Source organism: Xiphophorus couchianus, chromosome 19 (genome assembly GCF_001444195.1).
Source record: "Xiphophorus couchianus chromosome 19, X_couchianus-1.0, whole genome shotgun sequence".
Classification (NCBI taxonomy): Eukaryota; Metazoa; Chordata; class Actinopteri; order Cyprinodontiformes; family Poeciliidae; genus Xiphophorus; species Xiphophorus couchianus.
Window position 1 is genome coordinate 2753596 of NC_040246.1, and position 12496 is coordinate 2766091.

Consider the following 12496-nt stretch of genomic DNA (forward strand, 5'->3'; position numbering starts at 1 on the left):
TGTCGCTTGCAAATGTAATGAGTCGTGGGTTGCGCTTTTTTTGGGCTCCGTTTAGAACGTGAAGTTGCTTTTTTGGGCTTGGAAATAAGCGGATACACATAATAAGACCCAGAATCTATCTGGACCCACCTTCCAGGTGAATCGTGTCCCGGATGATCCGTCCCGCTGTGTCTTTGTTAATATCAAGTTAAAATATTTGCTGCGAACCCCGTCGAGCTTCGCGCGGCGCTCCAGAAAACCGCAAACATCGAGACTAACATGAACAGCGCAATGAACGTGAAAACAGCCATAAATTAACGTTATGCAACCAAACGCCGTTATAGTCATTATTATTAAAATAGGTGTCACAAATCTGTGCAGCCATCTGAGTTGTGGAGCCGCAGGAGGAGCGCTGTGAGCTGCAAACGCACACTGTTAGCCTTTGCTGTATTTTCTACAGTTAAATACCACAAAATGCCCAGTAAAACTACCATAAGACATCTTTACAAGTAGTTACTGTAATTTGCATTGCATTATGGGTATAGTACATAGTATTACAGTAACTTACTGTATGTTTTGAAGTTGCAGTAATTTACTGTTTACACATTACAGTAGTGGTCTGTACTTATAATATACAGTAAGAATTATATTTGATGTCCAACGGTCATCATAGCTGCTTCATCGTGGTTCCCTGTTTCTGTATTTTTACTCCTTTAGTGGTTAACATATTTTTAAGGCAGAAAGAGAGAATGTACTTTTGTTCTTTTCACATCCTAGCTAACATTAACATGCAGTTTATCTAACTACGTCATCAAGCATAGCTTCGCTTCCAACCAGCTTTTTCTCTCCAAGTGCAAGTGCAGCTCTGTCTCCGTGCTGTGGGCTCACACTGCTTCAGCTCTTCAAGACAGGTAAAAAACCACGTCTTAGAAAACTGTTTGAAGCCAAAACCTAGTCTGGAAATGTACATTTTAGATGGAGTTAACGTAGCTTATAGCATCAAGCTATCATGCTATAACTTAGCATGATAGCATGAGCTCGTTTGTGCTGGTTAGCCTGGTAAAATAACGTTACCTTTACGTTACTAACTCTGGTGGTTTATATAACTGGCATATTGCAACCTTATAAGTTACGTGTCTGTAAATGAGGTGAAAGAAAGGAAAATATGATGGTTATTTTTTGAGCTGGTTCTGAATTAACATTAGCTAAGGTGCTAATTTTACCGTTGAAGGTTTTAGCTTGACTTTTGCCGCTTAATCTTCCTCGAGCGGCTTTGGGTTGAGATGAGCTCAGTGCTGAGTGTCTGTTAGCATTGTTGCTACATCCTTTGTCGAACAATATAACCTTAACTGATAATTGACCCTCCCCCCCTTCTCTTTTTTTTTTTTTTACATCTAATGACTGTTCATTTGTTTAAACCATGACCTTGCAGATGTTAAAAGTGCAGATTAGCTACGTAGGTCAGCAAGGATGAATTCTAACTTTGTTCTTGGAAATGGAAATGACCTTACCCACTACACCAAGGGTAATCATGCTTGGTAAGAGGAATATTTTCTATCACTATAATTTTTTTGTAGCAATGTATGTAATTGTTATGGTAGTCTGTACTTTTACTCACTAGCGTTAGCCTGACAAGGGTTTGTCTATTTTAGGAAATAGCTTGATGTCTGCAACCCGGTGGATGGTCAGTATGGAGGAGAAGGTATTTTTCGAGCCAGACCAACTACATGATTTTGCCAGCGTCCTTGCTGTCTTTTTTGGGTCATATTACGTCTTCAATCTGGAGTATCAGGAGTCAGCATCCACCACGCTGGAGATGATACAACGGTAAGTACTCTACACCAAGCCATTTATGAATTAAATTTAATGACAGTTTGACTGATGATGAAGAACCATAACTGATTGCTGTATTGTACGTCTTCATTAAAAAAATACAATTAATATATTTTATTTCTGTTAAAAGATTCTTTGTGAGGATCAATCCAGATGTTGGTACCAAATGCACAGCCAAAGTCGGTACAAGCCGCAAGGCGGGAAGTCTTGTCAAGAGGAAAGTAGTCAGAGTCAACTCCCAGATCACCACCTTCTTCCAACGACTTGCTGAATTTGAATGGAGGACTTCCAACTAGGTTAGTACTTTACCAAATGTAAATGTTTATTATTTTGTTGTCTTTTCCTCCTATCTTGCATGTTCTGACTTTACTTTAGCCTTTTTAATATGATTTTAATGATTATTTATAAATGGCATGTGATTCCTACACAATAGCCCTTTAGAGTAGCCTGCATCTTTTCTGTGTCCGTGGTAAAAAGTGGATGTCGCTGCATCTCTTAATAAATCACAGAAATGTATAAGTGTGTAGTCGTTTAAGTGTGGTGTATTTTTATACTATGCAGTTTTCAGTTTATTAGGCACACCTTTGCAGTAATCCGTCAGCACCAACAAAATGACTAAAAAGATTGTTGTACTTCATCGTCCCCTTGGGGACATTTGTAGTACGCAATCTTTTGAATTACTGAAGACTGACTGACTGCTTTTGCCATAAACAATCCAAAACCCTGAAGTGAAGCCAGTCCTGCTCATTGTTTATGCAGCTTCTATTATCACTTCAGTCCAATTGATTTTTTTTTAAAACAAATTATCAACTTAATGCTGCTTTATGACAAAGATTTTATGCATTTGAACATTGTCACTTCAGCTTAATTTGTCAACCTTCCTGTCGATTTGAAAATGTAGATAACTTCCTGACCATCTCATGACCTCCCACATTGTCTGTCTTATTCTTTACAGTTCAGCTTCCACAAGATGGATCCCACTGATTTTGTTTGACGAATGGAATAAAAGTTCTTCTGATGTAGGAAATGTGTTCTATGGTTTCGTTGTTTTATAGCACATTATATTGTATTGTGACATTGTTCTTTATGACATTGCGAATATGTAAATGGATTTTATTTCTACAAATCTGCTGAAAATAAATACCTGTTATTCACAGTACTTGGACTAAAATTTCTTTTATGAAATTTTTCGGTTTATGGTAAAATATTCTTATCTTAAAAAAATGTAAACTTTAATTTACAGTAAAACTCTGACATTATGTTGTGAAACAAGTTTACAGTAGACCAGCTTTACTATAAAATACAATTACTGTATTATACTATAAACTACATTTACAGTAATGCAGTTATAACTGTAAAGCACACTCACAGTAAAAATTAACTGTGAAATATCATAACAGTAAAGGTACTGTAGAATGGTAAAATTACAATAAAAGGTCTAACAGTGCAGGGCCGTAACACAGAACCTGGACGCTTGGGGCTGGGAGGGTGAGGGAGTCTAAATCCTGGTTATTGTTTTCCAGACAACAGTGGAACACACAAAAACATGCAAAAGTTACTAAAGGTTTTTATTTTTGTACTGTTGTAACCATTAAACTATCTTATCAACCTTATTAGTGGAGACACATTGTTGATATCACCATCATAAAATAACTTTCATTATTGGCAAAGTTTGATGCAATTTTCACAGGTGGTGGAACATTATTGGCAACAGATGCAGAAAGTAACTAAAAAAGTTACTTTTAATGTAACTTTCCAAGTCAAGTAGTCAGTAATCTAAGTTACTTTTTCAAAGAGTAATCAGTAATCAGATTAAAGTTGCTTTTTCAAAATAACTATGCCATCCCTGACAATAACTAATTGGACAATTTACCATCTGGCAAATTTTGTTATTGTGACAGGCCAGCATTCAACGTACGAATTGATACGTACACGGTGTGTTTGATATTTGTTGTTGTTTTAACAAACAGGTTTTTGCTCCAAAACCTGCTGATTTGACACGGTCAGCGTGTGTTAAGGCCCATGACTCCCTGGACCATTATGCTGCACCTGTACTGCCAACACATCACTGTCGATGCTCCAAATTCATCAGTCAGCTCTGAAGGCCCTCCGCAACCTGCCTACCCTTAACCCAAACGGTAACGAATAAGAGCACACACCCCCAGCCCGACACACACACACACACACACACACACACACAGAGAGATCCTAAAGCAGCTGCGTCATTATAAAACTCTTTTGAACTTCACACTAGAAGTCAAATGCCACATGTGTTAGAGCAAGACAGATGTACTGCAGCTGCTTCCTGGCTCTGGTTTCATCTACGATCCCTCCACCCACCCACACATACACACACACACACACACTGGCCCTCTTCAGCAACCTCTGCTCCATCACGCAAAGACAACATCCGCACCTTTGAAGTCTCATCACTAAATCAGATGAACAAACAATCCGGTCAAAAAAAAAAGAAAGAAAACGACTGGGTTTTTTGCAGTGAGTTGTTATTAGTTTAAAGAAGAATAGAAGAGGGGATTTCCATGTTTATCATTATATTGCACCATTTAATTTATACTAAATCATAAGAGTCTGGGTTGTTCATTCGTGTATTTTTTATATACATATATGGATGATATGTGAATTTTTTTGTGGTATTTCTTTTACTTCAACAGTACTGTCAACCTCGGAGCAGCTGGCCTTTTCATATTATTTCTTATAAATATGACGTGTAGACAAAGGGATTTATGATAAATATAAAGCACAATTTTAGCCACAGTCACTATTTCTTGAATGTCCTCTAAAAATCTGTCGTTTCAGTGCCTCCCCAATGTTTGTTTTTGTTGTTGTTTTTTTCATGAGGTTTTCTAAAAATATTTCCTCGTGATATTTTTTAAAAAACATGTTTGACGAAAAAAATCACCAAAAAAAGAAATTTAGTGCTATGCGCTACACAAATGAATTTTAGGAAACACATTAGTCGAGAAATTTTTGAAATTTTAATCAAGCAGATTAGTGTGTAAATTAAGTGTTCAGTAATGGTTAAATTCCTACAGTAGAGGCTGCTTTATTTTTTACAACAAACCACATTTCAACATATGAATTTTAAGTGATTCAGACAGCTGTTAGCTTAATTTATCATACAGTTCCAACAAGAATGATTAGATGGATATGTTTGTGTGAACTGTCATAAACACGTATGTATTAAAAGCTAAGAGTTTCTGAGTTGGAGCAAGAATGAAAGTTTTTATCCCTTTTTAGCTAATTTGACAGAAAAATTCACATTAGCTAGCATGCTAGCAGATCCAAGAGCTAGCAAGCCTAGCTTCTTCTCCCCCAAGGCGAGCATTGTCAGTCAAATTTACTTTACACCTCATAGCAATAGTTTCTTAATATTTCAGTGATGTTCTGTTAGTCACCAACAAGTTCTATTTTTGTTGTTGCTCCTTTTCAACATAGCTGCACGAACGAAATGGGGAAAAGGAGTAAAGGTTAACTTAACTAATTTAGTTGAGTAGGTATATTTTCAACACTTTGTAAAATTTCATACATTAGACTTTTTGATGTTTACCATAATTATCTGATGTGTATTACATTAAGACATACGGTTTTGACTTCACCCAAGAAGAAGCAAATTGCCAGTTTTACCGTTTGAATTGTTTTATGAATGCAGTTACCCATCTTCACCATGTGGGGGCAGTGTAAAACTCCTTCTCTCCACTGCTGGAATCTCTTTCGACTGTCCAGACTAGTCATGGTTTAAACAGATGTTGTTATGAACAACATTGTATTATTACTGTTTTTGTTATAAGTTAAGAATGCCACACCTGTTCAGATGTTTTTTCAATTTAAGGCCAAAACTTTTTTTTTCTCTCATAATAGCACATTCAGGAAAGAAACGAGCAAAGCTCTTGAAATAAGTTTTATATGTTTCTGCCTAATGACAGGATTCACTTTATAAGATCATTTTGTGCTTTTTCTTTATTATTATTATTATTATTATTATTATTATCATTATTATTTTTGAGTCGGATCTCATTCTTCAAACTTTAGTAAAAAAAAAAAATCACTTTTGAAACATGGTTGGAGTCAGAGTGACAGCCAGCTGCAGCACCCCCCTCTATACACACACACACACACATCCCACTGCCATCTGTGCTGATTGTCAGCCTGTTGGCTCCTTTTTAAGATGTTTCCGAACAATCTGCAGCTCGCTGCGTCTGGAAGCACTTCGGCAGACACACAAAAGCTTTGTGTTTCTAACCTGGATGGGAGGGTGGAAAAAATAAAAGTTCACTCAGGAGGAGAAACTGCACAGGACTCGAGGAAGGATGGGATTATTCTCTTGTTCTTGGCACAAGTGTTCAGTTCACGTTAGAATGGAAATAACCGGACGTTCTGATTGTAAGCACCAGTTGCTGTTTTACATTCCTGCTGGTGTTCAGTGATGAAGGCAGACACAAAATGAAGCAGAGCACGGATAAAAAAAAAAAAAGCAGACCAGTCTACGGACTTAAGCGTGAATGAGTTAGAAGAAGGAGAAGAAAAACAGGGGATGTGTTTTTTACAAGAAGCTACGCTGACAGTGAAGTACATTTAAAATCATGCCACTGTAGTGGGATTTAGTAAAACCGTCAAACAAAAAGGTTATCGTACATATTTACAATAAAAAGCATTTCGTGTCCATGAGCCGCTGCAGATATTTGTGAGGGGGACCAAACAAAACAAAAACTCAAAACACACAGACACGAGCGTCCAGACTCCAGCAGCGAAAGCGTGTTTCTCCTAGTGTGAGACCCAATTGTTCCCAAATGTGGGGAGGAATTTTTATGCTTCAAATTCCTAAAAGATTTAATATCTCTTCCCTCTCTGCTCCGTTGTTTTTTGGCTGTGTGTGTTTTTGCATCCAGAGCGGGATCAGGTGAGGCGGGGCGGATTTAAGGTGGATGTTGTCGATTGTTTCAGGGATGAACGCCGACACGTGGCACCGGAGGAACCAACAGTAAATGCTCAGAAAACGTATTTGTTTTATGAAATTGAAATTTGTGCGCGAATGCCACATTGTTTAAATTGTTGTTTCTCTTTTTTTTTTCCTGCGTTTAAAACCAGAATCTTCATTCGTTGATAGAGACTCCAGCTAATTAACCAAATCAACAACAAACTGAAAACTTTGTTCTCCCTCATTAACCCATCGTTTTTAAAAGCCGTTTTGATACTTGGCTCCGCAGACGACTGTTAATCCACCATCATGCTACCTGATAAAGCTAAGGCTATTTTCTTACACAATAATGTCACTATTGGTCATTTTTGGAACTCACAATTGCATGCAAGTATTTAAATTATTTTATTTGGCTTGAAATGAATCATATACTTTCACTTTACATCCACTAATTTCAGGCTTCTCAAAGTACTGACTCACGGTTAAGTGGAAGTAAAAAACAAAAAAAGAATGCATGGTTTTCAAATGTTTTACAGGTAAAAATCTGAAAAGTGTGGTGTGCTTTTTTTGCATCCAGCCCCTCTTTGCTCTAATACTCTCAAATAAAAATCTGGCACAATCGACTGAGTTTAGAAGTCGCCTGTTTAGTCAATAAAGTCTTTCTGCGCACAATTTAGGAATCCAACCGAAGACCTCAGAGGTTTGCAGCATCGTGGTGGCGGCAGCATCATGGGAAGCGGGTCGAATTGATGGAGCTACTTACGTCTAGCCAGTATTCTCACCATCCAGCAGGGCGACACGAAACAAACAGCCTGAGATACAATCAAAGGATATTCGTGTGTAAAAATGTCCCAGTCAAACTCCAGACAAAAATGAAATTTGGAATCAAGGGCAAGACTTGAAAATTGATATTTAGAGATGGTCACAGTTTAATCTTGGTTGATTTGAATTTCCAACTCTTAGATGTTCAAAGCTGGTAGAAACAAACGTGTTGTTCTACAAAGGATTAATCCAGGATGACTGAACACACGCGCACAACTTTCCGAGGACAAAGTGACAACCATGTTATCGTTTTCCGTCTGCTTTTTACCATGTGGGCCTGTCACATTAAATGTCAGTAAAAGATGAAAACAATCTGAAAACACCAAAAGCAAAATGGCAGCTGAACAAGGTGGAACGCAGCAGCTAGAGTTCCTGTGCCTAATGGATCAACTACAATAATTTTTTGTTGGAGATATTTTACTCCTTTATAGGTTTGTGTTATTTAAAGGCTCGTCTTTTAGGGCACAGACATCCACACTGCGCGTCTTTAGATATTCGGATGTGCCAGTTTATCTAAAGAGCTAGCGGAGCTAGCAGTGGAGCTTAACTGATGGCTTTGCTGTCGGCCAATCCCCCGCTGGGTTCTGAAGAAGAGACGCATTACGTCACCACAGGTATGGTCTGAACTACTTCGGCGCTTTTTATTGCCTTTTTTATTATTATGTTTTTGTTTTTTTTTTTTTTTTCTTTAGCAAACAGACTGTGTGAAGTATTTAGCGCAGATGGCGTGGCTGCCTTGCATCGGTTTTGGGTGGCACAGCTAAGTACTTGCAGCGAGTTTTTGTTTTCTTCTTTACAACACAAACATCTGCTCTTATGTTTTCTTTTTTTTACAAGGAAAACACCAACAGATCTACAGCCAGAGCGAGGGAATTCATAGAGTTCATTGTTTTACGCTGACAAATCAGGTGTAAGTCAGTGGGTTCACACTGATTTACTTTTTTTTTTTTTTTGATTGATTGTTTGCTGATTCGCCGCTGAGCTGTCTGCTGCTGCAGCATGTCTGACGGTGGTGGAGGGCGGGGGCGAGGGCGGTGTAACGTTTTATTGGACAGGCCTGGGATTGAGACATGTGGACTGAACAAATCAACACAGCAGACTGAACATACAGCAGGGGAGGGGGGGTGGTTACATACACATACGCGCTCTTCCAGTGGTGAGCCTGTCAACTCTTTACAAATATATTCTCATTTTTTTTACTTAGTGAATTCTCAGTCACTTCAAGATGAAAAATAACAAACAAAAAAGCAGTTAATATGTCAGACGTAGGGAGGAAAAAGTGCAATTATTTTGGCGCCGCTTTGTTGCTTTTCTCTTTTTTCTCTCTCTCTCGTTCTTTTTTTTGTCTCTCCGATTCAGAAACTTCTTGATTTCTCTGCTCCGTCTTTAGGTTCCCGTCGGGAAGCGTGCAGACGCCTCCGTCTCCTCGGCTCTCGTCTTCAGCTTCTCGTCCGTTCCCTCCTCACGCCAGACGGCCGACTGGAAGAACAGACACAGAGACGAAACGTTGGGAGAGAGAACATGCGTGACTCAGCTTTTTGTTGTTATTTTTTTGTATGTTGGTTTTTACATGAGTTGACGTGCGACGGCGTAATAGGGCCATTGTAGATTTTAAAAATTAATTAAATTGATTTTAGATTAAATTTCTGTCAAAAAACTCAAGACATTTTGAGATTAATCTCAGAAATTGTCTAGAAAAAAAACAAAACATTTCTGAGGTTCTGGAGTAAAAAAAAAGAAATTGAACTTTTGAAACTCATCATTTCCAAAAATCGAAAACTTTCGACTTTTCAGACTCCGAAATTTCTCCGTTTTTTTTTTTTGTTTTTTTTTTAAGAAAATCTCTGAGATTAATCTCAAAATTTCTGACTTTTTTTGGAGCAAATTTCCTCTGGGCCCTAATGCGCCGTCACATTGACTTGACATGGAGCAGACACAAGTTTGCTTTAAATGATACACCCAGAAGTGAAATGTGTGTTTAATCAGATCAGCTGTGTGAGAAAAAAAAAAGTTTTTTTTTTTTCAATTTAGAGCCAAAGTTATTCAATTTAACTTCTAAAAAGCCAAGAGGCGAGTACGACTTCAGAACATCAACTTTACATACAACCTTCAGAAAGCATTCAGACGCCTTTAACTCTTTCACAGTTTGTCATATAATAATCAAAACTTTAAATGTGTTTTATTACATTTTATTTTGGCAGAACAGAAACAAGAGATTTTAATTGTAACAAGTAGTTTTTGTTTGTAACTTTTACAAATAAAAACTTGAAAGGTGCTTTTTTGTGCTTTTACATTTAGCCTCACTGAAAAGAAATATGCTCCAGCGTTACACAATAAGCCTATCATCTAAACCACTCCATTGTGGATTTAACATCATATAGTTGTCCTGCCAGAAGGTGAACTTCCAGCCTGGTATCAGTTCATGTCAGCCAACAGTTTTTTATTCTCAAATATTTCTCTGGTCCTGCTGAAAAAAACTGCATAAAGAAACTCCCATGTTTCTCTGTATGAACGCTGTTCAAGAAAATCCCTTTCATATGACCAGAACCCTTTCTTCTACATGGCTATTGTGCAATTTTGAAACTGGATTTATTTTCAATTTTTGGCAGCGTCTTTCACTTCATGAAGGCCTCAGATCTTTACAGCTCCTCCAGAGCGACCATCGACTTTTCATCTGCTTCTCTGATCTCATGCTTCGCTAGCTCTGCCTGTCAGTTCGGGAGAAAAAGCCGTTAGTTTAGATCGGACCTAAAAAAAAAAAATTCAGACGTTGTGTTTGAACCTGAACCGACCCGACTGATTGACTTGAAATGTGGACCCAAAGTAAACCCGACATATTATTGTAGGATTTGACCGCTTTCAGTTTCAGACCATCTAAAATTGGAGTTAGCAGTGCAAATCTCTTTCCCGCTTTTAGCTTTTGTTTAGCATCTTCAATGGCTGGGTGAGTCAGGTGCCAGTCAAATTCATGTTGTTTTGGTTTTCTCTAAAGGAGAACGCACCGCAGTCCGAGCTCGGCCCAACCATCAGTGAAATAATTTCAGGGTTGTGCTCGGGCCATAAAGCTAAACCCAAACAGTTTAGTGGATTATTTGTCCACTAATGTGGAGGCCTTTACAGAACATTGGATTTGCACTCAGAATAAATTTTAAAAATGTGTTCACATAATTAGGTGGCTTCAGAAAGGGATCCAGTTGCTCTGGATTTCATTTTAGGGGTATCAGATTAAATGGGGTTGAATAAGAAGGTCTTCATTTGTGCAAAAAAAAAAAACAACCACTGTTACAAGCCCCTTAGTTGGTCTAGCATCCATTTACGTTTTTGCATAAAATGAGACCGATTTAAAGAGATACGAATACGAATTGTTTATGTGTTCACATTGTCCATCACACTGTTTGAGCCTCTCAAGTCCTGGTCTGTTGTGCAATCGTGCCCAAACTGCCCAGCCAGGAGAGTCTCCGGCTCATTCGTCAGTCAGAAATGTTGGGGGTGGGGTACAAAAAAAAACCAACAAAAAAAAAAACCGAGAGGAAGAAAGAATGATGGAGAGGCTTGTGAGAAAAGAAGATGGGCACGGAGCGAAGATTGCTTGCAGATGTCCCGTCCATCAAATGGAACCATGTTAGACCTCCGATTTGTTCTGGGCCGCACATTTCTACAATCAAACTACATCCTACGTCGGATCAGGCTGGTGAAGGACGACTAGGAGTTTTTTGTTCTTTTTTGCCCGTCCGACCTTACGGCACACATCAAACTGTGTTTCTGTGTGGGTGGAGGGCGTCTGGAGCTGGTGGGTTAAGGTGGTGGTGGGGGCGGGGAGGGTCACGCAGGTGCACTTCCTGTCACTGCTGGCCGCGTACGCAGTAAATTACAAGTCCAGCTGATTTCACTCCCAGGGCTTCTCCAGAGTTTTTATGAAGTATTTACTACCAGGCTTGCTGTTTAAACTTGAAGGCATCACAACTCGTCCCACACGCAATAAATCAGAGGCTGCATTCCACGGGAGCAGATCCTGTAGCGGGAACAACAGCGCGCCCACTTCAAGAGGAGTGTCTCAATCCAAAGCACTAAATTTCATTTTGAGTTTCTGTTTTACATAAAACAGTTTTTATTCCTCCGTGCTCACAAACTATTTGCTCATGAAAACAAATAATGCTGATTCTCGAGATCAAAATGCCACAACTATGTTACCGGCATGTGTGTTTTATTTTTGGCAACAGTTTTTTCAGCAATGTGCTACTTTGGACCCCCATCTACTTATTTAAGGTTCAGTGTTTACAGATTTTCCTGTGCAATGTAACATCAAATTATTTGCAGAAAGAAAGAACATCTTCATGATCCCTAAGAGTTTTGGGAAATATTCTGTGGAGTGCTATGGGTGGGCGATATCGACTTAAAAGCTTTACCATTATTTTGTGGTAAAGGTGACGATAAGAACTATTTATTTTTTAGGTAACTATACGGCTGTGCTTAGCATTTATAACTCCACAAACACAAATAATGCTCATGAAAAGTATTTCCATTTGTAAAAGGCTTCTTTAGTTCAGCAGTCGCACAAAGAAGTCTGATTTGCACCACAGAAATTGCATTTTCATATTTATTAATGCAATAAATATCAAAATTTTCATCAGCACAGACATAGAGTTGATTGACACCAATTTTGTTTTGGTCTTAAGAAGGTACAGTGGCTGGTTGACCTTTCGTGACCTCTGGAAACATTTATTCATGTTAAAATGATAGCAGCACAAACAAAAAAATGTTTTGCTGCCCAATCCAGCATAGTTCTGCTTACATTTTTCAAAGAGTTTTAATGCGATCAGTAGTTTAAAAAAAATTTTAAAAAGTCAACTTGCAATCTTTTTACCTGGGCAACACGTAGGCTATACCTGCAAATGCAAACATTTCTGACATGGTCTTCCCCTGAAG

The 12496-nt window shown here is 38.4% G+C and overlaps 1 protein-coding gene and 1 long non-coding RNA gene across 13 annotated transcripts in view; one reads left to right on the forward strand and one right to left on the reverse strand.

The window, feature by feature from the left end:
- Positions 1–1013: 1013 nt before the first annotated feature.
- LOC114134638 (uncharacterized) lies at positions 1014–2971 on the forward strand. The gene is made up of 4 exons (XR_003593420.1): positions 1014–1517; positions 1632–1806; positions 1943–2108; positions 2768–2971. It is a non-coding gene; the product is annotated as an uncharacterized LOC114134638 (long non-coding RNA).
- Positions 2972–5691: 2720 nt separating this feature from the next.
- smoc1 (SPARC related modular calcium binding 1) overlaps positions 5692–12496 on the reverse strand; it is a 64445-nt gene continuing 57640 nt past the window's right edge. For all 12 annotated transcript variants that reach the window (XR_003593419.1, XR_003593418.1, XM_028001330.1 and 9 more), the window contains one exon: positions 5692–9049. Coding sequence is in view for 10 of the 12 variants with exons in the window: in XM_028001330.1 (XP_027857131.1) it covers positions 9010–9049 (40 nt within the window). In the remaining 2 variants the exon portion in view is untranslated. The remainder of the gene's footprint in view (positions 9050–12496) is intronic.